The 26785-nt window shown below is 38.7% G+C and overlaps 1 protein-coding gene across 24 annotated transcripts; it reads left to right on the plus strand.

The window, feature by feature from the left end:
- The first annotated feature begins 710 nt into the window (after window positions 1-710).
- BCLAF1 (BCL2 associated transcription factor 1) lies at window positions 711-25859 on the plus strand. 24 transcript variants are annotated; one of them, XM_058834843.1, is made up of 16 exons: window positions 1492-1672; window positions 6463-6601; window positions 7645-7718; window positions 8149-8197; window positions 8716-8803; window positions 9679-9802; window positions 10648-11553; window positions 12940-13611; window positions 13724-13893; window positions 16556-16661; window positions 17562-17646; window positions 18335-18510; window positions 19649-19829; window positions 23424-23570; window positions 25148-25357; window positions 25499-25859. In XM_058834843.1, exons 6-16 carry the CDS (start codon window positions 9699-9701, stop codon window positions 25502-25504), a joined length of 2763 nt encoding a protein of 920 aa, XP_058690826.1. In that variant the 5' UTR covers window positions 1492-1672; window positions 6463-6601; window positions 7645-7718; window positions 8149-8197; window positions 8716-8803; window positions 9679-9698; the 3' UTR covers window positions 25505-25859. The 24 variants fall into 24 exon arrangements, 23 of the variants coding, with proteins under 23 accessions (XP_058690839.1, XP_058690840.1, XP_058690823.1 ...); XM_058834854.1 differs by having other exon boundaries at window positions 9685-9802; XM_058834856.1 differs by lacking the exons at window positions 1492-1672; window positions 6463-6601 and adding an exon at window positions 773-909.
- Window positions 25860-26785: the final 926 nt, after the last annotated feature.

Genomic DNA, 26785 nt, shown 5'->3' on the forward strand with positions numbered 1-26785 from the left:
GCACTTGAGGTACGCACCCGTTACCCCTACCCCTGCAGAAAGGAAGACCTAAAAAGGAGAGAGGGATTAGTTTCTCTCTGGGCCAGACTGTTCATCAGTTAACCACACTGTTTTTATTTCACCACCAACTACTCACTGGTTGCTGCCTCCGTAGAAGTCTACATTTCAAAAAACTGCATAGCCACAATAAATAGATCTAACCAGTGCACCACTTTCTCTACATATGGAAGAGCAAACCAACATTTGGGGATTATGTCTGCTTCTCATCTTCCATGCCTTTTTCTTCCATCAGTTGCTTTTGGCTGCCTCCCAGTCATTGTCCCTAGAATTTACAAAACTCATGTAAAAATGGCATATGTGCGTCCCTATTTTTTTTTTTTGGTAGCGGCTTTCTTTTTGTTTCTTGCCTCAAAAATAATAGACAATAGCCATTTAAAAAATAAATCAGCTGTGTAAGGTTCAAGAAGTGTGAATTGCTCATCAATGCTCTCAAGTAAATGGAGTGATTCTTGGGGCTGTCCTGTTCACGGCTAAGAGCTGGACTCGAAATGGGTCCCTTCCAACTCAAAATACTCTGTGATTCTGTTTATCGTAGGACTTGGCCAGCGTACAGACACCTCTTCACGCTGCTCACTCGGAGCCCTCGGCCGCACCTTTTTGGTGGTACAAAAACCTCTCGGGCGCGCTTTCCCCGAACGTGGCGCTGCTGTACCGCAACCAGGCGACGGCCGCCCGCCTGCTGCAAAAGCTGCTGCAGTAAAGCGCCGCGGCACCGCCATCTCCCTGCCGGTGCGCGGAGCACGGCTGCCAATGCCGCTGGATGCCGAGCCTCTGCCTGCGCCGCGCCGCGCTCCGCACACAGCCCCTGCCGAGCGACTTCTGTGCGTGGATGCGCACCCCGCCCCACAGGTAACCAGGCAACTGCCGAGGGGACCCTGCGCTCTCGTCTTCCCTCCGGGAATGAGAGAATACAAGGCGACAGCTTCTGGCTGCTGCGGTGCGGGGGAGCCGGGGGCCGCGGCGGGCGATACACAGAGCCCGTAGGCGCGGGGCAGGGACACAGCCCGACGGGGGCGGGCGGCCGCCAGCCGCCATCTTGCTCGCGGACGGGTACCCGAAACCAAGATGGCGCTGAGGCGTTGAGCGCGGGGCTGGCGCTTCCCCGCCTAGAGCGGAAGTGACGCTTCGGCAGCGGCGGCAGCAGCCCCCCGCGCCCCCCACCCCCGCGGTGGTTTTTGCTTTTCCCCGCGGGATTCACGTCTCTTCCTCCGGCGAGACGGAAAATGGCCGCCCGGTTGCCATAAGGGAGCGGGGCCGCCGGGAGTTCCGCCCGCCAGGTGAGGGAAGGGCGGAGGTAGAGGGGCTGCGTGGAGGTTTGGCGGGGCGGTGGTCCCTGGTTGGGGGGAACATGGCGGGGGGAGCCTGAGGGGGAGCTGTCCGGCCCCGCCCCCCCCGAGCGCGCCGTGCTCTCGCGCCGCGCCGTCCCGCCTTCCCCCGCCGCGTGACCTCGGCGCTTCGCAGCCATTATCCCGATTATCCCGATTATCCCGCGCCAGCCGTCGGGAACGGGACAGGAACGGGCGGTCGCCGTCACCGCCCTGACGCGGGCCACCGCTTCCCGCGGGAGCCGGACCGAGCCGGTGCCGTTCCGCTCTGCGCCCGGGAAGCGAAGGTAGAAGATGAAGGGGCGGTGGGAGGCGGCAGCGGAGCTTCCTTGGAGCTGTTCCGCGGCTCTTGGAAGCCTGGCGGGATGGGGGTGTGTGGGGAATGAGCGGCCGGCCAGCCCCGTTGGGATTCCGCCCCGGGTGCGTGGCCTTTTGCTTTGGGCCTCCCTGAGGGAGGCAGGAAGGCCCGAGGGGATGTGTCTGTACAACGCTGGTTACAGGAATGGTAAATTTCCCCGTTATCCTTGTGGGTGTGACACTGACGAGGGAAACAGTGCCGGAGAAAAAGGATGCCTCCCGATATTGGATCAGCCTTTACGGTCGTTGGAGGAACTTCCCTTCGGGCATGGCTGTGGTTCAGGCGCTTGTGCCTCAAGTACCCCACGCCTCTCTGCGCCTTTCCTGCCCTGATTGCAGATGCCCGCAAAACCCCGTGAGGGACCGCAATGGGTTTTATACCCCTTTCTGAAAGGGGCTATTGTGTTCGCAGTCTTTATTATACTGTACTATGCAACCATTTCGGCACCATTCCCGTTGTTTCCTCTTTGTTTTGTAAATCCCCTACTTTTTGCCATTAATTCTGTGAAAATCAGATTCTTGTTTTGTGCGGCATGTTGATCCCTTACAAAGTCAGTACAACCCATCACTTGTTCATCTCGGAGATCAAAGTTTTGTCCTCAAAGGAACAGTTAAATTTTACTACAGAAGGACGTGAGGGCATGCAAAACAAAGGTGCTCTTGACTCTTCGAGTAGTCACTGCTTTAGCAATGCAAATGTATAAAAATATCACTTAGATTAGTTGTTCTTGGTGTGGGAGGGATTGGTTAAACAGCGTGGAGTTGCAGGAAAATGCTGTCTAGCTGCTTTTCTCCTCCCTCATTCTCGTCCTCCTCTCTGATAATCACGTTGTTTTGGACAAAAGTGGGGAAAATGAGGACGGGGTAAAGGCTCTGGCACTGAGGTGTCCTGCGGGCATGCATCTTGTGGCAGGGAGAGTAAGAATTGCATCCTCCCACTCATCGCTTTTGATGTTGAGTGACAGGCTGTGCTGAATGGCCAGGCGAGGTTTGGGGTGTTACATATATCCGTGCTTCAGCTGGGGTGCCTCTCTTCTGAGTAAGGCTTTAGTAGGCAAGCCTGTGTGGAGCAACTTTTCAGGTGAGGGCTGTGGCTGACAGAATCCTGGGGGCAGGGGTAGGAGCATGTACCATGAAGAAGGGCCTGTTGGCACTGAGAATGCAGAAAACTTGAATTGGTCGTAGGAATCTAGAAAAAAAATCAGCAGGGAGCTATTTGGAGCTAGGGTGTATATATTTGGATGGATTATATTCAGGCTGGTTGTGAAGGAGAGATAATGCTCTAGGGGTTTGTGGAATCCCAATGAACATTTGAGGTTTGTTTACAGGTAGTGGAGGCAGGTGAAGAAAGCTACTGAACTGCTCTGTTTGTCCGTGTGAGAGTTTCTCCCAAAGGTATTCCAAAAAAGAGCGTTCCTTGCTTTTTCATTGTGCTGGCATTGGCCTCGTGCAGCTTTGTAGCAAATGGGATCTGGAAGGTGATGTGCCTGAAAAGGCAGCTTTTGTCCAGAGTAGTTTTCTTACAGATCACTGATGCAGCCCACCAAGCATCTTTGAGGATGTCAGTCTCAGAACAAATGAGGACAGGAAGATTGCCTTTTCTGCAGCAGCAATTGCTGTAGTTCATAGCAGAGATTGGGGAAATCACGGTTTAAGGGCGTATGAAAACATGGTGTGTAAAACACAGGCACAAAAATAACAAAGCTTGTCCCAGCCAATATGTGTCCAAAAGCATGCTAATTCCTTTTTGTGTATGGACACATTTCTCAGTCACTTTGGTTTCTTTGTTTTCTTAGTTAGAGGAGAAACATGGTTTTGTTTGCCAATAGTATTACATAAAAGACAGCTAACAATCATATGATGGTTTTGCAGAGGTGATTTTGCTTTTACTAGGATGCTGGTTTTTGACTTAATTTACAAATATTTTGTGTTATTTTCTGTGTAGAAATAAATCAACTCAGGGGGAAAATAGGCCTTTGTATGTTTTACTGATTCCATTCTATTTCCTGCATATGAAATGGGGGAAATAATGCTTCCCACCTCTTATTTGTACATAATGAGATAGGGTAAATTTTCCATGGGATTTTAGTGTTTGTAGGAATGCAAGTCACCGATGATCCCAGTAGGATGGGTTTGAGTGATTATGAAATGCATTCTATTCTTACGTGTGGTGTGCCACTGCCACAATTGTGGACATTAAAAAAAAAGGAGGGGGGAGGTAGAGAGTGGATAGGAAAGCACAGCAGATGTGCAAGCACTGAATAGATGACTTACAGTGCTGTCTCATTAAGACTGACTTGCTTTATTTCAGTGTGTGTATTATGAGAAACTTAAAAATTCTGTGGAATTTAATGAAGACTGTCCTGTCCCCTTTTGTGTTGTCATGGTTGTATAATCGTCTGGTCTTTTGAAGCCTGAATCTCAGAATGAAAATGCATTTTGGCAACAGCTTGTGAATTACTTAAACAAGATTTTGATTTAAATCTACCTGACAACTCTCAAGTAATGTTTAAGCAAGAGAAATACAGACTACTAATTAGCTATAAATGAAGGGTAGCTAATAATGGAACCAAGATGAAGCAGCGCTTTGCTAGTGTAAGTGGGTATAACTGTCCTAAAGTATCTTCAACTTACATGTGATGTATAAGTTGTAAAATGGCTTAAGAGATGTGTTGTATCTGCAGCCTGTGTACTCTGAGAAAACTCCAGCATCAGTGGTGTACTGAAGACTCCTAAAAATACTATATAAAAGGAATTGGGTACCATTTTCCTCATCCTTTTAATTTTTTATTAAACATAGCAAATGCTGATAGTGTCACTTAATTCCTTCTTACTGTGTTGCTTATGGTGGGATAAACCTGATTCTGTTGTGTATCTTGTTTTTGCTTCATGGTTGCACTTGCTGGCTGGGATTGATTGAAGACACCCAAAGATCCTGTTGTTTTTTTTGGTTAAGAAACTTTTCTGAATATGATTCAATAACTGAAAGCAAATTTTCAGAAAACATTGTGGTTTCTGTGTTAAGTCTTGGTTGTTGGGTGTGTTTGGTTTTGGTAATTTTGACTTTATATGTATGTGTTTATTTTGGTGGGGTTTTTTGTTGTTGTTTGTGGGGTTTTTTTGGTGGGTTTTTTTTTATTCTTAAAGCTGCTTGCAAGTGTAGTTAAAAAGCCTAAATACCACCAAGTTTGTTGCTTCTGAAGGCTATGCCAAGCTGTTTTCAGGGAAGCTTAAAATTTGTGGTGCTGCCAAAAGAAGCAGTCCTGCCCGGTTGCTATTTCAATTTCCCTGTGTTGGCCCAAGTGTTTGTGGGCTGTGTAATGAACTATACAAAAAAAAAAAGTTGTATTGAAATTGATCCAGTATGTGGGTGCAGAAATACTTAGACTGGCATAGGAGAGCTCATCAGGAATATGAGGAAACAGGCTAGGAGAGATGGGACTGTTTCCGTAGACTAGCAGAGCCACTTTATTCTGTGGTGCTGCAGCAGCTTCCTTTGTAAAATCCAGATTTTTTAACATGGCAATGAAATGGTTGAGAGCCAGGTATCTCCTTTCAATTCTTTAGGGTGGAAAGCAAGACAAAAAGAAGCTTGAGTGGAAAAGAAATGCATGGATTAGAGCCCTGGTGTTTCAGTCATAGACTATGTTCCTAGCAGTTGTGGTGGTCCTCTCTTAGAAATGCTGGGTGATAGTGATGACAACTTGTGTCACGTTGATGCACACCTTTGGTTGAGTGTGGGTCTCTCCAGAGAGAGCACCAAATGGTGCTTAGGACCTCTTTTCCATTGCCCTTTACTGTGCCCTTACTTGACCTGGTGTAGCCACTCCAGCCTGGCCCTGGGCAGGAAGAGGCTGTGGGTGATTTAATTTGCTGCTGTGAACCAGGATGTTGTAGCTGTGGTGCTCTGAGGAATGGGTACTTTTTCCGTGAAGGTGTGCAGCATGTAGGAGCTGACTGTCGCAGACAGCTGCTTTCCTACATATTCTTGCTACTATACTACCACAGTTCTTTTCTAAATTAGCTTTAATAAAGGTTAATACAATTTAAGATTGTTGCATATTGTGAGACTATTTACACAGAGCAAAAAAACCCCTCAGCTATGTAGTCCTTTCACTTCTGTTCCTAAGTATGTGTGTTGTTTAAGTGGGTCTTCTGTGTCAGGGTTTTACCTACTAAAATTAAATGGAAACAAAAGCTACAAATAGTTTAATGGTTTTTATTCAGTAGTTCAGGTTTTTTATTCAAAATTCTTCTTCTTTTAAAAAACATTGTATCTGTACTCTTCTTAAGAAACTTAAATGAGAAAAGGGTAGCAGATATGTTTTAGCTGCCAGGGTTGGATGTGGTATAGCTAATGTGTTGTTTAAAACCAGAGAAGAGTGGCTACTTTTCACCTTTGCCAGTTGCTAAAAAAGATTTCTAAGACTGCAGAACTGACTACCAGAGTTTGAGTTACAGTAATTTAAGATCTTGCCTTCTATTTAGAGGTTTTAAAAGTGAAGTAATTATCTTGTTCTATATCCCCAGGATCTAAAGACTTGTCTAAATTAGGATTTGGGATTTCAGCTAACACCAGTTTAAGTTAGAAATATTGATTATTTAAGTATTCATTTAAAATCTCAGCCTAAACTTGAAGTTTGTATTGCTTTTTCTGTACTAGACTTCTGAATGCCTTCGTTACCCTTTACTGGCTAATACCATCTCGCCTTTTGTCTAGACAAAATCTGAAATGGTCCGATACACTACTGTGCTCCTTCGGAGACTCATGCTTGCTGATGATGAGAAGTAAAAACTTAATCTTAATAAGGCATATATTTTGTAGAAATTGGAAATATCTTGGTCACTACTAGTGAATGGTAAGTGGACTTCTGAAAGCAGTGTTTATGAACACAAATGCTACATTTCTTCTTTTAGATGAAGGAAGCACCTATGAACAGGTGTGGAAGTGTCCTTTAGGAGCAGTCAATGTCTTATGCCTTTGGATTTAATTAATTGAATTGTTGAGCTGCAGAATTTCTGGAGATCCAGCCTGTCTGTAGTGAGCTGGGATAAAACTCCTGTTTTGTTGCTTGAGTAGAATTGAAAAGTGTGCTTAATGTTGAGTCAGACTACAAATGTACATAGTCTTAAGGCTTGGAGGTAATTAAAAACTGAGGCCAGTAAAAAATCCATACATTTGACTGGTTTTGTTATTACAGTTATGCTTCCTCTCTGCATAACTGTAAAAGAGCTAGTTCTTGAAGATGTTGGCTCTTTAGGTGAAATCATATGTGTATGCATTTTAAATAAGAAGTTCTACTAGAGTAACACTTCTGTAAATATTGCAAGAGAAACCTAAAGATAAAGCTTTCACCTTTGGCCTGAGTTCTCATTCTCATTTTTTTTTTTTCCACTATGATAGGTCTACTGAAGTGCAGAGCTGTGTGCTAGAGTTAAAACTGGTCTAACAGCTTGCCACTGTCCTTTTTGCCTCCCTCTTTCTGGTTGCATGCTGTTATTTGCTCCATAATCCAGCTCAGTTTGGCCCTTCATTAAGCCACTTGGATAACCTAGTTAAATGAAAGTGGTTTCTAGGTGTGAAGAGCTGGTCATTGGAGGACCTGAAGGCTGCCAGGGCTGCTGTGAAGATGAGGATAATGTGTTACACAGCCCTGTTACCAGGGCTGAGGAAGGAGTGGTCATGTATGGAAAGGAAGTAGGATTTGCCACTTGGCAGTGGCTGGCTCTTGAGCTGCTCTGGTCTTAGTGTGCATCAGCACTGAGTCCAAGAGTAAATTTGCTATTTCTTATGTGTTGTCTTTTCATGAGAAGCAGATTAATATTTGAACACATTTAGGCAAAAAGGTGCTGCCTTTTAGCAAATGTTCGTGTCTTTGACAGTCTCATTTTTGTTCTATAGGGATCAGTATTGCTGAAAGCACTAATACAGAGTTTTGAAATAATTTCTTCATTGGCATCAACTAACAGTTTGAGGTAAGTTTAGCTTCAGTCCTTTTTAAATATTCTGATTGAACTCAGCTATTGAAAACTAAATCTATTTCTGCTTTCCTAAATTTTATGCTTGCAGTAAGAAGCTACACTATATAAAATTGTCTTATAAACATCAACTGTACTTGTCATACATATAATGCAAATAATTAAAAGCTGAGATTGAGTTATAATATAGACATTGTGCATGTGATGTTTGGTTTAATAATTACTTGTAGCAGAAAAAAAACCACCAGGTTTTGTTTTCTGTCACTCTTGGAAAATTTGCAGGTCTTAAACAGTTTTAAAGATCTAAGTTTATGTTGCCTGTGAGTATTGTTCTTAAGAGATTACAAGCTGTTTTTTGTGAGTTTAATTGAGCTCAATGAATTAAAAAATATCTTCAGAGTATAGGTTCTGCAAATTTTCTTTTTAGTGAAAGGAGCCAGTAGAAAAGAGCATTCAACATACTCTTCTTCGCCAAGGTAAACAGTTTTTTCTGAGTTACATGGAAGGCTGGTTTAAGTTCAGTTTTTGCTAGGGTAGTTTCAGATGAGGTTACATCTCTTAGGCCATGCAGACTCATGTGGGGAAAGTTATGTGGGGCAGGAGGAACCAGTTGATCAGAGAAAAGTTGGTCTGCTTTTCTCTTTTGTGTTCTCTTAGACATATGTAAAGTCTCTGTAATTTTGTTAACTTTAAGTTGAACTCCAATGATGTTTTTATCTTTACATAATTGAAATACCACCCAGGTAACAAGAAAGACTATAAAAGACAGAAAGTGCTTGTTGTCTTTAGCTAGTATTTTTGGTACAGTAGTTTAGGCTTTAAAGCCTGTTTGCAATACAAGAGGTAAATGTTTGTTTTTTCCATTTCTATTTTAATTATTATTAAAATATGATAATTGAGCCTTGAGATAGGCCTGAAAATGTATAGTTACTTGTTCATAGCTTGTATTCAGGTTGTCTAATGTGACACTTTTTTTTTTTTTTTTTTTTTAAAGCTGGGCAATTTCAAAAGAAAATGGTAATGGGTCAAAGTTTTTATTAATTAAATTGGGGATTTTTAGCCACTGATCCGAAAAGGAAAAGGTGTGTATTTTTTTATGGTTAGCACTAATTCTAAATATCTATTAGGATTGTACGTAAGAAGAAATGATAGTTTATTATTAATTACTTTCTTTTAGTTCTCATTGATTTATAATCAGTTGTAGTTTTCATAGGTTAATTTGTGCTGAAGTGTGTTGAATCTTGTTGCGAGCCATATTGTTTAACTAATTGTTAAAATCTTTAAGTTAGCCATGCATTTTACATGCAGGTTAAAAAGCAAAGTTAATCTAAAAAGATCCAGGGTGGGCATCTTGAGCGGTGGAAATTCAGGTCAGAGTGATGAGCTTCAGTACATGTGGTTAAGAGAAATGATACCTATGGGTCAAACTAACAACTGCTGGACCAAATACTTGAGGGCTTTCTCTTTGCTCATGTAAAAGGTACACTGTAGAGGACTGTGAACTCCTCCTGGAGAAGGAACAGTGCATGGGAAATGCAAGGGAACTGTTAACTACACAATAGCTAGACTTTTGTTACAATATATTAAGATGTCCAGAGTTATATTATTCTTGCCTTGATTTGCAGAAATGTTTCGTTTTCTGCTGCTTCCTCTCTCCTGCAGGATCTGTGTGAACTTGAATCTGGAAAAAACCTTTTCCTGTTGCACTTTATGCTTTCAGAAAAAGTGCGTGCACTGCAGCAATATTAAATTCTTTAAAATGTGATTGAACTTTTAATTTACTAATAAACATACTTACATTGTGTCCAAATCTCTTTTGTTTAGCAGATCTATACTACTTTCTAATAGTGTCATTTTAGTAGATGCAAATTTTATTCATTTATTTCATCTACATGGATGCTAAATGGTTGCTTCCATTTTTTTTTTCCCTCCTCTCGTTGCTTTGTCTTTTGGGAAGGAGTAGATCTACTGGCAAAAATGGGTCGATCTAATTCTAGATCGCATTCGTCAAGATCGAAGTCCAGATCTCAGTCCAGCTCTAGGTCAAGATCCAGATCACATTCAAGAAAAAAGAGATACAGGTAAGTTGGTGTTTTACTGCATAGAAAGGTGATTCGGTATATTAATTTCTGTCCAGAAAATATTTTTCACTTGCATGATGCCGTGGCAGAAGTGAACGTGGGATCCTATTTTATTTTAGACAGTAAGTGAACTATGCTTTTAGTGTAAATTCTGTTTAATATTTTTTTCCCTTTTCCTGTGCCTCAAGATAACTTCCAAATGCTAATGGTTCTTCATGATTTCTGGCCCATTTGATTTTGCTCTTCCCCTTTACATGATTTTTTCTTCATCCAGACTCTTTTCCTGCAATTTGTTATTTCTCATTAAGCTTTTTGTATCTGAAGTGACTGAAAGTTTCAGTAGATAAGCTTTGCTGTATCTTGTCTTCTCAGTTGCCTCCAGTGTTTTCCTCATCTTACTTATTAGTGGACATTACCATCTCCCATAAAAGGAGGTGTGTCAGTTGAATGTTTACTGCCTCAGCTGCTGCCATCCACAGGCAGGTGTATTAAACTGGGGGTCATGTCACTCCCTGTTCCAGGCTGTGAACTGTGGTGGCTGAGAAACTGAATGCCATGCTCCAGAGTGGTGATAATCTCTAATAAAGTGGCTGGGGAGGCCACTGAGGCTGGTAGTGCCTTAATCATGCCAAGTTTCACAGTCCTTAGCCATATAGACGTGTTTATTAAAATTAATGTATTACAGAAATAATAAATAGAGATTATAGAAGTTACTTTAAGACCAGGAGTCTGCATCCTTTACCATTCTGACTGCTTTTTGAGAAATCTGGCATTTTGTGTCAAGGCACTTTTGCCACACCAAATTTGCCAGTTGTTAAATGTTAATGCTTGTTTTTAAATTTTAGTTCTAGGTCTCGGTCAAGGACGTATTCCCGATCTCGGAGCAGAGATCGTGTTTATTCTAGAGATTATCGCAGAGATTACAGAAATAATAGAGGAATGAGACGTCCCTATGGTTACAGAGGAAGAGGTAGAGGGTATTATCAAGGAGGAGGTGGTAGATACCATCGTGGAGGTTACAGGCCTGTCTGGAACCGAAGACACTCCAGAAGCCCTAGGCGTGGCCGCTCACGTTCCAGAAGTCCAAAACGAAGGTCTGTGTCTTCCCAGAGGTCCCGGAGCAGGTCTCGTCGATCTTACAGATCTTCCAGGTCCCCAAGGTCCTCTTCATCTCGTTCTTCATCCCCATACAGCAAATCACCCGTCTCTTCCAAAAGACGCGCATCTCTGGAAAAGCAGGCAAAGAAAACTGAAGGGGCTCCTTTGCAAGACAGTCCCTTGAAAAATAAATCACAAGATGAACAGAAAGATACATTTGAACATGACCCATCAGAGTCTCTTGACGATTTTAACAAATCATCAGCAGCTTCTGGCGACATTTGGCCTGGCCTTTCAGCATATGATAACAGTCCAAGGTCACCCCATAGTCCTTCTATTGCCACCCCACCTAGTCAGAGCTCATCTTGCTCTGATGCCCCTCTGCTTAGCACAGCCCACTCAGCAAAGGACACACCTCAGCATTCCCATTCCATTCAGCATAGTCCTGAGAGATCTGGCTCTGGTTCTCTTGGAAATGGTTCTAGCCGCTATAGTCCTTCTCAGAATAGCCCATTGCATCATATCCCTTCGAGGAGAAGCCCTGCAAAGACAATCCCATCACAGAGTGCCCCCCGTGAGGAGGCTCGAGTGCGGTCGTTTTATCCTGAGGGCGGTGAACAGGAAACTGCAAAAGGTGGAAAGTTTATGAAAAGGTGAGAACCAAGTTAAAAGCCTACTGTTGCCTCTTAAAAATATTGTTAAGCATTTTGTCAAGATCATTACCATTACCTTGGAAAATGCATTATGGAACGCCAGTAATACTAGTCTGGTTGGGGTTGAGCTTGAGAGATATGAGCGCCTTTTCCTGTTAGACAAGGCCTGGAATGTCGGCTAGTAGAGATAGGAACATGTATCCTGGAGGAAGAATTGGTTTGTGCTTTTCCTCTATGGTTTATTTTCTTGTACTCAGCTTTTTTACTATTAAGAAAAGTCTTAGTGCATCAGACTTGCTAGCTTAATAGTGATACTCTGTTCAGATATTTCAAAATTTTAATGCTTTGTGTAGTTGTAAATGCAAATATTCTGGAAGTCTAAAAATGTTGATGTCGGCAATAGTTTCTTTGTGTTGACATAAACAGCATCAATTGCTAATTGTGTAGTGCAATATGAAAACTTCGATGTCTTGAATTGCAATATTTTTCAAAGAGGGTAGGTGTTGGTATTCTGGGAGTATAATGCTGTTGATGTAAAGGACTTTTGGTGTATATATTCCAATGCATATAAAATTCTTCAATTTGTTCTTAAAAACTTTGACACAGTAGTAATTTTTTAAAAGTTGTGAAAGTCTACTGTCATTAGACTGTTCCTTTCTAATGTGACTGGTGTTTCAGTAGATTTCTTAAAAAATGAGTTAGAAAAGTTGATATGCTCTATATAGGCTTGATTGTAGGCTTTTAAATTAATTTGTTTAGTTAGTGATTTCCTACATAAAACAATTACTGCTTAGGGGATCAAAAATACAACTTCTCTTGGATTAAGTGTGTTGGAGTTGGTGAATGTATTAGAACCTGTGTGAACATAGCATACATATGGGGCAGTGGTTGAAATAATTAATTGGTGTGTTTCTGTGTTTAGGAGAGCTGCCTTCTAAAGATTCCCTGCTTGTACACAATATAGTGAATGCACTAAACTTATGTCAGATTGCAGGATCTTGAAAATAATTCACTTTTTTTATGCTACTACTTCAACTCTTTCAGTAAAAGAAGTGCAGAAATGAATTGTGGTCTGAATTTTCAAACCATGTGAATTTGATGGAAAAAATTACTTGTGTAAGAGAATGTGAAACTGGGTACTGATTAAGAAAACAAGCAAGTAAATTTCTAGGCATTCCACAGAAATGCATTTTTCAGATGCCTCCATTAGTGCATAAATGACAGTAGATACAGCGTTAATGGTGTGTCAGGCTTTGCATGCTAAAGTTAATTGCTCAGGGGAATGTATTTTCATCTTCTTGGTGTGGAATTGACACGAAAGAGGAATGCAAGTGAACTGGAATGAATGCAATCCAGAGTTACCAGTCTCTTCTTTGCTATCCACAGGTACACAGATGAAGAGTCTAGAGTATACCTGCTTGATAGGGGTAATACCAGGGAGAAGGAGGCCCAGAAGGAGAGAGGATCAGAAAAAGGGAGGACAGAGGGAGAAAGGGAATGGGAGGAACAGGAAACTTTAGATTTTTTCGTTGATAAAGAGACTGGGAAAGAAAAGTTTAATGACTCTGAAGGGGAGGACACAGAGGAGACAGAGGATTACAGACAGTTCAGAAAATCTGTCCTGGCAGATCAGGGTAAAAGTTTTCCTACTGCATCTCACCGGAATGCTGAGGAGGAAGGAACCAAATACAAATCTAAAATATCAATCAAGGGCAATAGAGAGAGCGATGGATTTAGAGATGAGAAAAGTTATAAGCTTAAAGAGACTGGCTATGTAGTGGAAAGGCCTAGTGCAACAAAAGATAAGCACAAGGAAGAAGACAAGAGTTCTGAGAGACTAATGATGAAGAAAGAAACTCAGTCACCTGAGCAGGTAAAGTCTGAAAAGCTCAAAGAACTCTTTGATTACAGTCCTCCTCTACACAAGAATCTGGATGCGAGAGAAAAATCCACCTTCAGAGAGGAGAGCCCACTTAGGATCAAAATGATAGCCAGTGACTCCCATCGTCCTGAAGTTAAACTCAAAATGGCACCAGTACCTCTTGATGATTCCAATAGGTAAATTATTCCACTTTACAGTGTGGTTCTCCACCTGCCTGCAGTGTTGTTCGTATTTATTTAAACTAGTGGTTTCTTTTTGTGTGTCTCTTTTGTTGTTGATGCATTTTAGACCTGCTTCCTTGACTAAAGACAGGCTGCTTGCTAGCACACTTGTCCATTCCGTCAAGAAGGAGCAAGAGTTCCGATCCATCTTTGACCACATTAAGTTACCACAGGCCAGCAAAAGCACATCAGAGTCATTTATTCAGCACATTGTGTCCTTGGTTCACCATGTCAAAGGTATGTATTTAGTTTATTGTACCAGATACGTGTCTGACAAGTTCATTTAAGCCTATTGCTGTTTCTAGTACAGGAAGATTTCAGGCCTCTTCTAATGCTGTGACTTAGCCAGACTTTTTTCCTGTTAAGGTATGCATGAAAATAATTAGAAAACTAATAGCCACAGAAACTAGGCCAAAAAAGAACCCACAAGCAGTGTAGAGTACAATATCAGATATTCTGTTTCTGGATAAATTTTTGAGTTCAGGTAGCATAGAAAGTTTGAATTTTTGCAGTCAAGTTTCAACACACTGCACTGGTCAGTTTTTCTAATTTTATTTTAATGAGTCTAACATACAATTTTATATTAAATGTTGTGCTGTGGGTTGACAGATGTCTTTGGACTGTAAATACAATGGCATTCCTTTTGGAGCACCCTAGCGGTCATTTCCAGATTCTTATTAGAAGGGTTTTGGTTTTTTTTCCCTCAGATTTAAGAAAAATTGTATTTTAAATAGTAGTAAAGTTCATGGTGAGAATATGTTTTATTCCTATATGACAATATTTTCAGGAATTTCACTTATAGAAACTTGGCAGTGGCTAAATAAACCTCCATTAAATGAGTTATACATTAATTATTTTCTGATATAACAGCAGTGGCTATATTCTATAAAGAAGCACAACAATTCTATAAACCAAGCACAACAAAAGTCCTCCCCCAAAACCACTGAAATCCAAATCTGGACCATCAAAGTAGATATATTTCACTTCAGTCATATATCCTCTGAAGTTTTTTGATGGGAAAATAGATAATTCCTGAAATCCTCTGGGGATGTCTGGAGTGTTCTTTAAATGCTCTTTTTCTATAGCATTTGCTTTATTTCACTGTACTGTTGTCTTGCTGTTGTGTTAAATTTAACTGAGATAATCCAGAGCGGGTGAAAGTAATTTTGCTGTATCATCACAGTAAATGGAAAAGTGGAAATGCTTAATTAGGTGCCAGTTTCAATGAACCTGTCTGTAAGCATTGTTTTTAAGATTCATTAGCTTCTAAAATTGCTGAGATTTGTGTGCTAGAAATACATGCCGAAGTTCAGTTAAAAATCTCATTCTGTTGGCATAATACAGATTACTAAGGCCTAATTATTTCCTTTGTATTGAATTACTTACAAAGTAATAGTCAACAATAATGGACTTTGATAATGTACTAGTTAAAAAAAATAAAATGGGATACCTGCTTACTGTATAATGATTTGTTGTGAACTTATCTATTTATTAATACATAAAGAAATGTAAGCCTCAATCCAGTGAGAGCTTCTGTAAATTTTTGCTTATACAGTCCCTATGTAGCTGTAAGTGAAAATACTACTTGCAAAACTCTCACATGTTAATCACAGAATAGACTTTTTCTGTGAATTTTTCTATGTTAAATATCTGGTAAATTTAACAGCCTGTCTGGTCAAGTTACTAGAATATGTATTGTTATGATTGTTTTTGAAAGCAGAACATCTCTTTAAGTTTCAGATTTACTGTGGTCTGTGATCAGAATTTTTGTAACTTTTTTGACAAACTGAAGTTATGTTCATTATTGGTGTGATGCGACCAGTCTGAACAGCTCTTTATTAATGTAGAGCTGAAAATGCCCAGTGATGTTTTCTTTTTCATTGTAACTAGGTCCTGGAATGTGTTTTGAAATGGCAAAATCCATGTTACAAAAGTAAAATAGCTGTTGAAAGATACAGATGCCAAACAGGCAAAGTTGAACCTTCTGTCTTCCTGGCAAAAATGGCATAAAAACAGAATTACTAGCTCAAATTCCTGTGTTTGATGGAATTATGATTGAGGCACTACCCTTGTAGTGGCCGTTTCAAGTTTTAATGGTTGGTTATGAGACAAATGCTGGATGCCGGGCGGTAAGTTGATACAGATGTATGTTGACCTGTTAAGCAGATAGCTTGCTTCATATGTAACATTTCATAGCTCATGACTTTATGTATTTCTATATTACATTTAAACACATTTGTTGAGCTGGTTTAAAAACTGAGTTTTGCTGTGGGTAATATAACTGTCTCTGAAGGAAGGAGAAAATTTGTCAGGGAAGTTGTCAAGTTTGCCAAGATGCCAGATGCTTAAGTTTATTTACGCATAGGTGTGTTAATTGTATCGTTTATCATCACCCAATCAAGAAATTGTATTCCTTTAAGGAAAGGCTTGTTAGGTCATTAATGTAGTTACTGAGGCGTACATTACTTAAATGTTTTCACTAATTCTTACTTTAAGTTAAAGATGAGATGAATGGTAAAGTGTACTTGCTGCAAGTATTCGTGACTCAAAAGTAATTTCACTTTCTCTTGTGGGCAAACTATAAAGTAATAGTTTAAGGAATTGCTCTTTATCATTAGAGGAAAATGTCACTGAAAATGAACAAACCCAGTCAGTAAATGATGCTTGAATTAGATGTGATACAGTCATGGCATAGTAGACTTGCAGTGATGCTGTGCAGTGTTACATTGTTTGGGTTAGAGAGTGTAAAAGTAGGGAAAACGCCACATTTGCTTGTCCCGATAAATTTATTGAAAGTACTGTGGGTTTTGCCTGCTACTTGCCTTTCTGTCAGGAGTAAAATAAGTGTCAGTTGAATTAAACTAATGAAACAGTGTTTTTTTTCTATTGTAACCAACAGAGCAATACTTCAAGTCAGCTGGAATGACCCTAAATGAGAGGTTCACTGCGTATCAAAAAGCAAGTGAAGAGCACTGCACCCGACAAAAGAGCCCAGAAATACATAGGTATATGTTAACTGCATATGCAGATGTTTTGTGTTTCAAGTAATGTCTTCTAATATTTCTTTGGAGAACCCAAAATACTTTTTCTAATCTGGATGAGGTAATTTATATAATTACAAAATATATTAAAAAATAGCCTCTTCTGTAAAAGGGAACTCATCAGAGTCAGGTCTGGCTTCATCTGTGGTTTTGTGACAGATGTCTTCTCTACCTCTGTATCTCATTTGGGATATATTTACTTTTCTCACATGCAGTGCTCAAATATTGAGGGGCATATGTCTTGAAGATGAAAAGAAGCCCTGTACATGCATCTTTCTTCTTCAGTGTGAAATGTTCCATCTCATACTACTTTAGTTTTTGTGTGTGTTAATTTACAGCAGTTTTTTGAAAAATCTGAGAATCTAAAAGGTAAGAAGGTAGGCATGCAGATGTAGTGTCTGATCATGTGCTCTAGTTTTATGATGCAGTGTACTATATTTGTGTTGCATGTGAGGATACAATATCTAACTTCACAGTTTTTCTTGTTAAGAATTTTGGCTTTACAGCAAATTATCATAGTGCTGATGGTTTCTTGGAGAGGGCGGGCTTTCAACTGGCTACGTATACTGGTCTTTTTGAAATAAATCATTAAAACATTTTTTCTGTCTTCGATGTATACTTAAAATGTGAGACATCAGTCTGCCTGTTTTCTGTATTTGTATTTTTAGCATACTTCACACAGAACAGACATGGTTTTTCATTTTTAGTCTGCTTCTATATTCTGATGGTGAGATTTAATAATGCAAAAAGTTTATTCTGCTGCAAAAATGCCTTGTTTGTCAGTTTTCCGTTGAAATGAAATGTCTGAGGCTGTTAATAGTCATGTACATGTGTGGCAAGACACTGCTTTTATTTTACATTTAGGAGGATTGACATCTCTCCAAGTACCCTGAGGAAGCATACCCGTTTAACAGGTGAAGAGAGAGTCTTTAAGGAAGAAAGTCAAAAAGTAGGTTCTAAGTAAATGTCTTATCTGTGCTTCTAAACTTACTAGACTTAGTCTCATTTTAAGTCTCAGCTTCATCTCTGGTTTTCTGTATGAAAATACAAAAGTTATTTGTGTTTATTGTACCTAGAGTACCTGAATTTAGAATTTTTTTCCTTTGACTAAAACATGTTACAAAGAAGCTGGTTTATGTAGCATGATTTTGCTATATTAGTAACATGGTATATAAGGTCAAGTCTTCTGCCATGCTTCCTTTCTTCTTGCATGTTTCTTGACCACTGAGCTGCCCAAGGACAAAGAATAGGTTTGGGGCAGAGGGAAGTACCAGGATCGACAGTGAGTAGTGTGGTTGGACTACAAAGATGCTTGTGCTCTGTTTAAAAATAATTCACCAGAAGAAATGAATATTTAATTATCTCCTCAAACCATGTATTGTGGTCTGTATCATCAAAAACTAGGCACCCATTGGGTTGATGGGAATGCTTGTTTGAAACTGAAATTCTTAGCTGTTCTTTTTTAGATGTAGCCATTGCATGTAAAGGGCAAAGTCAATTTGAGTGCTGAAGTTTGTTGAAAAATAGGTAAATTCTGGGGTTTTTTTATTCTAATTGATGCACAGCTTGCCTTTTCACTGAGATTCTCTTGATGTTTTATTCCAGTATTTTGTTGCAAAATATATATTTGTTTACAGGGAGATAAAAAATTAAGGTGTGATTCTGCTGATCTTCGGCATGACATTGACCGGCGTAGAAAAGAACGAAGTAAAGAGCGAGGAGACTCAAAGGGTTCCAGGGAATCCAGTGGGTCAAGAAAGCAGGAGAAAACTCCAAAAGATTACAAGGATTACAAATCTTACAAAGATGACAGGTAAATATTTGAAGTCCCAATAGAGGATTTTAGCTTCTAATTAGCCTTTTGTAATTGTAAGCTTAATTGCTTTCAATTTTCAATGTATAATGGAACATTTAATTTTAAACAATTAAAATTATTTGTTTTACAGCAAATATATATTATCTGTCTTTTACACGGCTTATGGTGGATGAGGACAAAAACTTTGGAATAGCAAGCTAACACTGAAAAAAAAAATGACAAATTAATCTGTCCTATTATCCAGGCTACATCAGGAGGTTGGACTTCAATGCAGTACATTTCTATAAACAGTTTGTGTAAGAACTTTGGTTCGTTATGCTTGATTCCGCACTTTTTCAACTCATAACACCCAGAGTATGAGAATTTTACTGATACTTAGGTTTTAACATGGGTGAGAAGGGGAATTTTTTAATTTTTGTCTAAAGCCAGTGGGCTATTTTAAGAAAAAAATGTTAGCATATCTCAGTGGATACTGTGTAGAAGTGGTAAGAGTTACTTCAGGTATGACCTTTCTTTGAATAGAATGCTAAGATCTTGTAAATTGGGTCAAATTAATACCACTATGGGGTTACTAAAAGTTTTGCTGTAGGATTTTTTTTCCCTGCTTTGTACTGTATATAAAGTGAATTTTTATTTACACTTCCAGTTTCCCATTTACTTTGACTTGGGTATCCACATATTCTTCCACTGGCTAATTTCCCTACAGCCATCTGTGTAGGGAAGCCCATACCATACCTCTCAACAGTGTGCAAACTGAACTGTGTCAAGTTATTGTAAAATTTTACCTTGTGGGTTTTTTCCCCCTTCTGTTTTTCTGCCTCAGAAGAAAGGCAGATCTTAAAAGTAACAGCATCTCTTCATGGCATCAAAATCTAGAAAAGTTGTATTTTACAGTTTGCAGACTGCTGCTTTCCAACTCACCAGCAATAATATGCATTTAGTGCACTTAAATGTGTCAGAGGAGGCTGGAAAGTGGAAACATACTTCGCCTTAATATCTCAAATATGTAACGTGTGACTTTATAACCAGAAGGGGGTTAGTTTTTCATAAAATATAGAGACCCGGTTTAGTATAGCATGTTACAGACCTTCTGGTACGTTTAAAATAGCACATAGTATATTTTTTTATTTTTCAGTAAACAAAAAAGAGACCAAGACCGTGCTCGGTCGTCCCCATCTTCCTCCCCATCTTCTTCCTCATCCAGTTCTCGAGAAGAAAAGGATTGCAAGAAAGAAAGAGATGAAGAGTTCAAAACCCACCATGAACAGAAAGAATACTCTGGTTTTGCAGGAGTCAACAGGCCAAGGGGTACCTTTGTAAGTTTTTCCCATATTCTTTCTCCAAATTATGAACACTTCCCCAATGGTCACTGTAACAGAGAATGTGAAGGAGTGTTGTAGTGATTCATTGTAGGCTAAACTTGAGGTCTTTATGTGATATACCGGACCTGAAATATTGAGTCACTGTTTTTTCCCCAGCACTCCCCAGTAGCAGTTGATATGTAAACATACATTAGCATGACATTAGAGATCCTAGCATAAGGATCTGGGGAACAGGATTTCTTGATTATTCCTTGCTCTTCTGTAATAATGCTGTTTCCTAAAAGGATCTGAAAATTCAGTGTTCTGTAAATTTTAAATCTTGGGTCCTGATACTTCTTAGCTCCCCTTCAGCTTCTGTTTTTCCCTCTCATACTGGGTTTGGTTTTGCCCTCTGTGTGTAATGCCTGCAACTTTTTAAATAGAGAATGGCACATAATTAAAAATATATGTCAGCCTTGAACCAGCTGTATTGAGGAAATGGTATACTTGTTATTTTTGCGTTTCTTTGGCTTGGACTAGCCACTGAGCATGAAAGCTCAGAAAGATCTACCTCTGGAATGTATTTAAGCATTGTGATTTGGAAAGTGGCATATTGACCACTATAGTCTTCAGAAAGATCTTAAACTTTCAGATTCCATGTTAATGTAAGTATTGATGTATAATTGGGAAATGTAGAAGCATTTGGAAAAAACTAGGAGTCAGTGAAGGAGGCCTTGAAAAAGATAAAGAGTACTTAAAAACACCATACAACCCAAACAAAAAAACAAAACAGAACAACCCACAAATAGACAGCACACACCCACCCCCCAACAACATGGCAAAATAGACTTCCAAACTACAGCTGAACACACAAAAAAGTTCAAGTTCCTTCTAGGTTGGGAAAAACTGTTTTGCATAAGTAGGAGTAATTTCATATTTCAACAATAATTCCTTAATGTAGCCTGTAATTAAGACCAAATAATGCTAAAATGCATGGTTTGGTATAAATGCTTGGTCAGGCAAAAAGTATGTTTTGAAATACACATAAGCGTATCTGAAATCCATGTAGCATGTGCCAACACATGAGGCTTGAACCTTCCATTTAAAAACTGTAGCTACCTAGAGGAAAATTGGAAGTTCTAAATTTCTAACACTAAAAGTGCATCATTTCCTCCTTTCTTCTTACTTTTTTATATAGTTATGCTATGGAACTATGTGGCATAAGTATATAAATCCCTGGATGGTGTAGGCATCAAATATGACTATCAGCACAATTTCTAGCTATATAAAATAATGGCACAAATTAAACAGAAGTTAAAAAAAAGAGAGCTTAAAACTCCTTCTCCTCTGAAAGAGATTCAGTGCAAGAAAACTTGTTAATTCGTTGAAGCCTTTCTGCTTTATAAAACCAGATTGTATGTATCGTAAAAATGGTGTTACTTTACATGCAATTGAAGTAAATGGGAACTGGAAAGTTAACAGATTTCTACTCATTTAATTGCTAGTGACTGCCTGTTCAGTCTATGCAGCGGTTACAGGGTAATGCTCCCTAACAACATGCATGATCACACACAGGCTTTTGGAGCCAAGTGTCTGAGCAGGTGAATCTAAATAGGTGAATCTAAACTGCTGACTCAGATCTCCTCTTCAGGGATACATCATGGATGGTATTGAAAAATACAGACCAGGTAGCGTAGGAGTGTGTTTGTAAATACAGGCAAATAGCGTCTGCATTCCAGTGAATACTGCTTTGCTTCTGGAGTAAACAAAATGCTTTGGTTTTGAATCCTTCTCCTAACAGGAAGCGTTGGAGAATGTAACATCTCCCCTATCCAGCAAGCTAATGTTAAATCAGCAGTGATTTTTCAGTAACTTTGGCTGGTACATAATTCTGTTGGATTCTAGGCTTCCCATACATAAGCATCATGAATAGTTTTAAAATATGGACACAGAAATAAGGATAAGTAGAATTTTTAAATGGCAATGTCATTAGTATCCATATCTGAAAGAATTCTGTGTAGCAGCTCTGTTTCAAATGAGTTCTATATAGAAAAGATATTCTTGTCTTTTTTGTGGTGGTCTTTCTAATAAGCAAGCCCATAAAGGTAATGCTATAGTAGATTTTATGTCCTGTAGCTCTTTACCTGAAAGACAGTTTGATAGGGAGAAGCATTGATAAAATGGTGAGGGACAGCTGTAGATGTTTTTATTAAAGGGAATCTGATCTTAGGACTGAATACCAGGAAATGCTGATAACTTTTTTTTTTCTCTTTTTTTTTTAATGCTGTCATAACTCTTTCTGCCCCATGCCCCTCCCCCCAAGTTACTGTTTGTTGTGCCCAAATTTTGTAAGGCTGTTGGAAATAAAGAAAGCATGTCTTATTTCTTCCTCCCTTGTACAGTTAGTCTATCACTTTCCAAATGACTCTACAAACAATTTTTTGTTCGTGATTATTTTTTTTCCTCCAGAGTATTGGATAGGTCTTATGAGCCTTCTACAGATTGTTCTGCAGTCTGTTTGACTTGAGAGTAATTTTAAATCTGTCCAGCATAAATTCTGCATTAGAAGTTTCGGAGCTTTGTGGAACTAAGTATGCATAATACTTACCTTTTGAGTTTGTTAATCATATACATTTTTGTATATAATTAACATTAATAAACATTATATACATGTTTATGAAACATGCTTATTTTTAACAAATAAATTAGCTTCCAGTCATGTTTTTGTACTTTTACTCTGAAGATACAGTTCTGTGTTTTTAAGTAGGTTACTTGTGGAAATTGTGTTCTATAGTAACTGCAGTCTTTAGCAGTCTTATCTTCCCAAACTAACCTTTCTCCTCCCTTTGGATGAAGGATATAAACTCATTTAATGTTTTCTACAAGCTAAGTATTTACATGCTGAGATAACTCTTATACACTAATGTATTCTGAGTTGAGTGTTTTTTGGTGTGAGACTTTCTACCCTAGCTTTTTAAAACCCCAGTAGTTCACTATAAAGAATATTTAAAACACTCTTTTTCACTTTAAGCATACTTCTGCACGGTACATATTATTGACTTTTTTCTGAGTAAAGAATTACTAATTTGAAATGTAATTTGGCCTAAGGTACATTTTTGAATCTCAGTTAAAAATGCTTGAGTAAGACAGAGTAGATATACTCCTTTGGAAACTGCACTGTTAGTATGTATTCCAGAATCACCTTTGCATAAATTATTCAATTGACTCCATAAATACCTTTCTTTCCCCTTGACAGTTTTGTCCCTTTTTCAGTCTAGTTTTTCTCCTGTTTTTTTTGTCTGTGAACAGCTTCAGAAGCTTTCGTGACCTTTTATTCCAACACACTGGTTTACTAGCAGTCAAATTTCTTTTCAGTGGTTGTGGGTGAATTTATGCCAAGAACTCAAATGTGTTTCAATTAAGTTTAATAGAATCATTGTTTCAAATGAATGCTTGAATATATTACTTAAGGTAGTATATGAATTTGTAAATGGTTTTTCCAATTACAGATACTGTAATTAAGCACAGAAAGTATTTTCAGTAATAGAAAACTTGAACTCTACTTTGTGGTGTTATGTAAATGGATTAAATGACATCTTGGTTAATCAGTTTCGAATTAGGGGCAGAGGAAGAGCCAGAGGAGTCTTTGCTGGAACAAATACTGGTCCCAGCAACTCAAATACTACTTTTCAGAAGAGACCGAAGGAAGAGGAATGGGATCCTGAATATACCCCAAAAAGCAAGAAATACTTCTTGGTGGGTGTGGAGAACTTGATGTCTTATGCATGCTTTTGTTTTTTCAAACTTTCTACAAGTGTAGAAGTAGCATGCATGTATGGACAGGGACTAGAGTAACTGTAAGAGTATCAGGGTAGCTGTAGTGGTTGGTTCTGCTTATCTTTCATCTTTCTGCAGCAGGCTGGCAATAACTGAGGCCTGACATGGAATTTATCTCCAAAAATTACGTCAGGGAGTGGGGAAGAAGGCAGGTTCAGACAAAACTTATTAAAACTCAACTTTAAACCAAAAAGGGTTGTGCTGTGTTTTTTTGGATTTATGTTTGATGACATTTGAGATTTGTCTTAGATTGGTCTGGAAGTCTCCAAAAGTGGAAGATCAGGAAAAGCTGACAGTGTTTGTGGATGTACATAGTCAGGCTCTGTTATGAGCAGTTTTCTGCTCTGAGTAGTGTGATAGTCATAAGAGAATCATCACAGTTTTGATGCCTTTTTCCCATCTGGATTATGAAAGGAGGACCCTTGATGTAACAACTACTCTAAGTAGTGCAGTACACTGAATGTGTGGCCTCTGCTCCAGTTATTTCTGTAACAATGCAAACTTTGAAGGATATTGTTTCATCATTGAAAAATTATAAGTAATGAAAATAAAACCTTCTCCTGTAGCATTATAGCTTGTCACAAATATGTTAACAGGTAACTAAGAGATAATGCAGTCACAATTCAGGTATTTCTTTAAGAAGTTGTCTTCCTAGACATACCTAAACTTTTCTGATATGTAAATGGAAATGTGATAATCTATTCATGATATTAGAACAATCAATTGTAGCTATTAAACTTGAATTTCTAAAAATATTTTAAATCAAGTAAGCCACCCTTCCACTACTTCTGTGTAATTAAACTGCATCATATGGGTGTGATACATATTTAATAGTTCAGACTTCTTTCCAAATCACAAGTTAAAAAAATAATACATTGAAGCAAGTGTACCTCACCATTCTAAATATAAACTTTTTTTAAATTTAAATAATGGTTTGTAGATTTCATGCAGTGTGTGAAATGATTGTGAGAACATACCAAACTATGCAAGGCTGTATTTCGTAGCAAGACAGCAGACTTTAGGCTTATTAACCAGAGAAACTCAATTATTGTTTGGTAATGTTAGATTTAAACAGTTTGCCCTACAGTTTAATTTGCCCTACATTGTGCAGGTAGGGCAGGTTTTCTGAAAACTGCCTTCAGTTATCTCTTATGAAGTATAAAGAACTCCCTCTGTGCTAAAGTAACCTGGCACTTTCCTAGAGCTTCTTTTAAAGTAACAATTTTTTCCCCTTAAAACTAGTAATTTTTAATTTTGACTGTGAGTCACAGACAAGTGGTTTGTTACTGACATTTGAGTAGACCCACAGTGAATAAGGACTCTTCACACAATTCTATTGTGGTTTTAGTGACAGCATTATGCCTTTTAAGAATAATTAGGATCGGAAGAGAACTCTATAACAGTTACTTTGTTTTATGCACTTGTGATAGAGTACTAACATTGTGGGGTACATTTAAGAGGTGTCTAACCTTACTCTTTTTCTGATGTTATTGTAGCATGATGACAGAGATGATGGTGTGGATTATTGGGCCAAAAGAGGAAGAGGCCGTGGTACTTTCCAGCGTGGCAGAGGGCGTTTTAACTTCAAAAAGTCAGGTAGCAGTCCGAAGTGGACACATGACAAATATCAAGGGGATGGGATTGTGGAAGATGAGGAAGAAACAATTGAGAATAATGAAGAAAAGGACAGACGCAAGGAGGAAAAGGTAAATCATTCAGTGAATTGCAGATTAGACAGTTCATCTTGCACTATGACTAGTAATTGGATGCATGTAGGGATCACTTTAAAGGTTTTGTAGTTTGATTATTAACAGTTTACAACAAGACTGTTTTCTTTCTTTCCACAGGAATAAACCGGAAGAAAGTTGTAGCTGAAACAGCAGCTCTTGCACCACCCACACAACATTTTTAATATGTTTTTTGTTGTCAAATGAATGTAAGCATTTTACTTAAATTTTACTGTTGGAAAGTAGTTTAGAGAGATTGTTTTCGTTTTAAGCCTTTAGAAAAAAATCATGATATAGTAAACTATGTTAATGATCGTACAGGTAGAAAGTAAAATATTTGTAACAACTTTTAAGAAATTTTACTGTTTGTTATATGCAGTGTAATTCTGCTTTGTCCAAATATATGGTCAAGTACAACTCTTAAAGTTTTGATTCTCCCTTATGTCTGTGTTTTATTCTGAAGTAAACTTACCGCTCTGCACACCTGAAATCTTGGAGCAGCATTTTTTATAAACTACTTCTCTGTTGCCTTTTTATAAGAATTGTATTTAAGGGTAGTTATTCAGTCATAGTGTTGCACTGTTGTGCAAAATGCTGATGATATGTTAGTTCATGAGAATCACATTTATGTAGTGATAAACCTGGGTTCTTATTCCACCCTGCAAGGGTGCAGCAAGAATTTTACTTCAGCAGTAAAATCGTCACTCTTCATTAGTAGCCTAAGAAATACATATGCATATACAGACTACAGTGAGGTTCACGTGTATTCTTTGATAGCTTAGTCATCAGCAGAACACTTAAGTTAAATTGGTGGTAATATCAATATATCTTCTTCCTTAGCAGTTTCTTTTTACAGTTTGCTAGAATTGCCTCTTTAAATTTCTCTATGTGGGCTTGCCTCTCAGGGTACGTAATCTGGCAAGACTGACTCAATTGAATGTACAGCATTTAAATTCAAATGAAAGAGCAGGGCAGGAACAGGTGGGAGGAGAGAAACAAAACAAAACACCACAAAACCCCTGAAAAAATAAAACAAGATATATTAAAACCTGGATTTGTAAAGATAATTCATATATGCCAGAAGTGTGAGAAATGAATCTTACTTTCTGCAACACTCTTTTCTAATAATTGTGCTGCAAGAATTTTTGTAGCCGAAGTGCAGATATTAAGGGTTTGGTTTTTTTTGTTTGTGGTTTGGTTGGGTTTGGTTGGTTGGTTGGTTGGTTTTGGGTTTGTTTGAACAAAAGTAACAAACCCTTAAGCTTAGTTTTAGTGGTAGGTACACACTTAACCTCTAGAATGTTAAGGATGATAGTAACATACTTGAATTATCAGAACAAAGACATTCTAATACAAGATTACTTTGTTTCTCTCTCAAAATGCTGTAGATAAACTAAATCTTAAAGT

This window comes from Poecile atricapillus, chromosome 3, assembly GCF_030490865.1.
Source record: "Poecile atricapillus isolate bPoeAtr1 chromosome 3, bPoeAtr1.hap1, whole genome shotgun sequence".
NCBI lineage: Eukaryota > Metazoa > Chordata > Aves > Passeriformes > Paridae > Poecile > Poecile atricapillus.

Bases quoted from the DNA above. Each gene is read 5' to 3' on its own strand.
- BCLAF1 (XM_058834856.1), top strand. From the start codon at position 9,699: ATGGGTCGATCTAATTCTAGATCGCATTCGTCAAGATCGAAGTCCAGA. The intron at 16,662-17,561 runs GTATATGTTAAC...TTTTACATTTAG, and splicing joins AAGAGCCCAGAAATACATAG to GAGGATTGACATCTCTCCAA. The intron at 18,511-19,648 runs GTAAATATTTGA...TTTATTTTTCAG, and splicing joins AAATCTTACAAAGATGACAG to TAAACAAAAAAGAGACCAAG.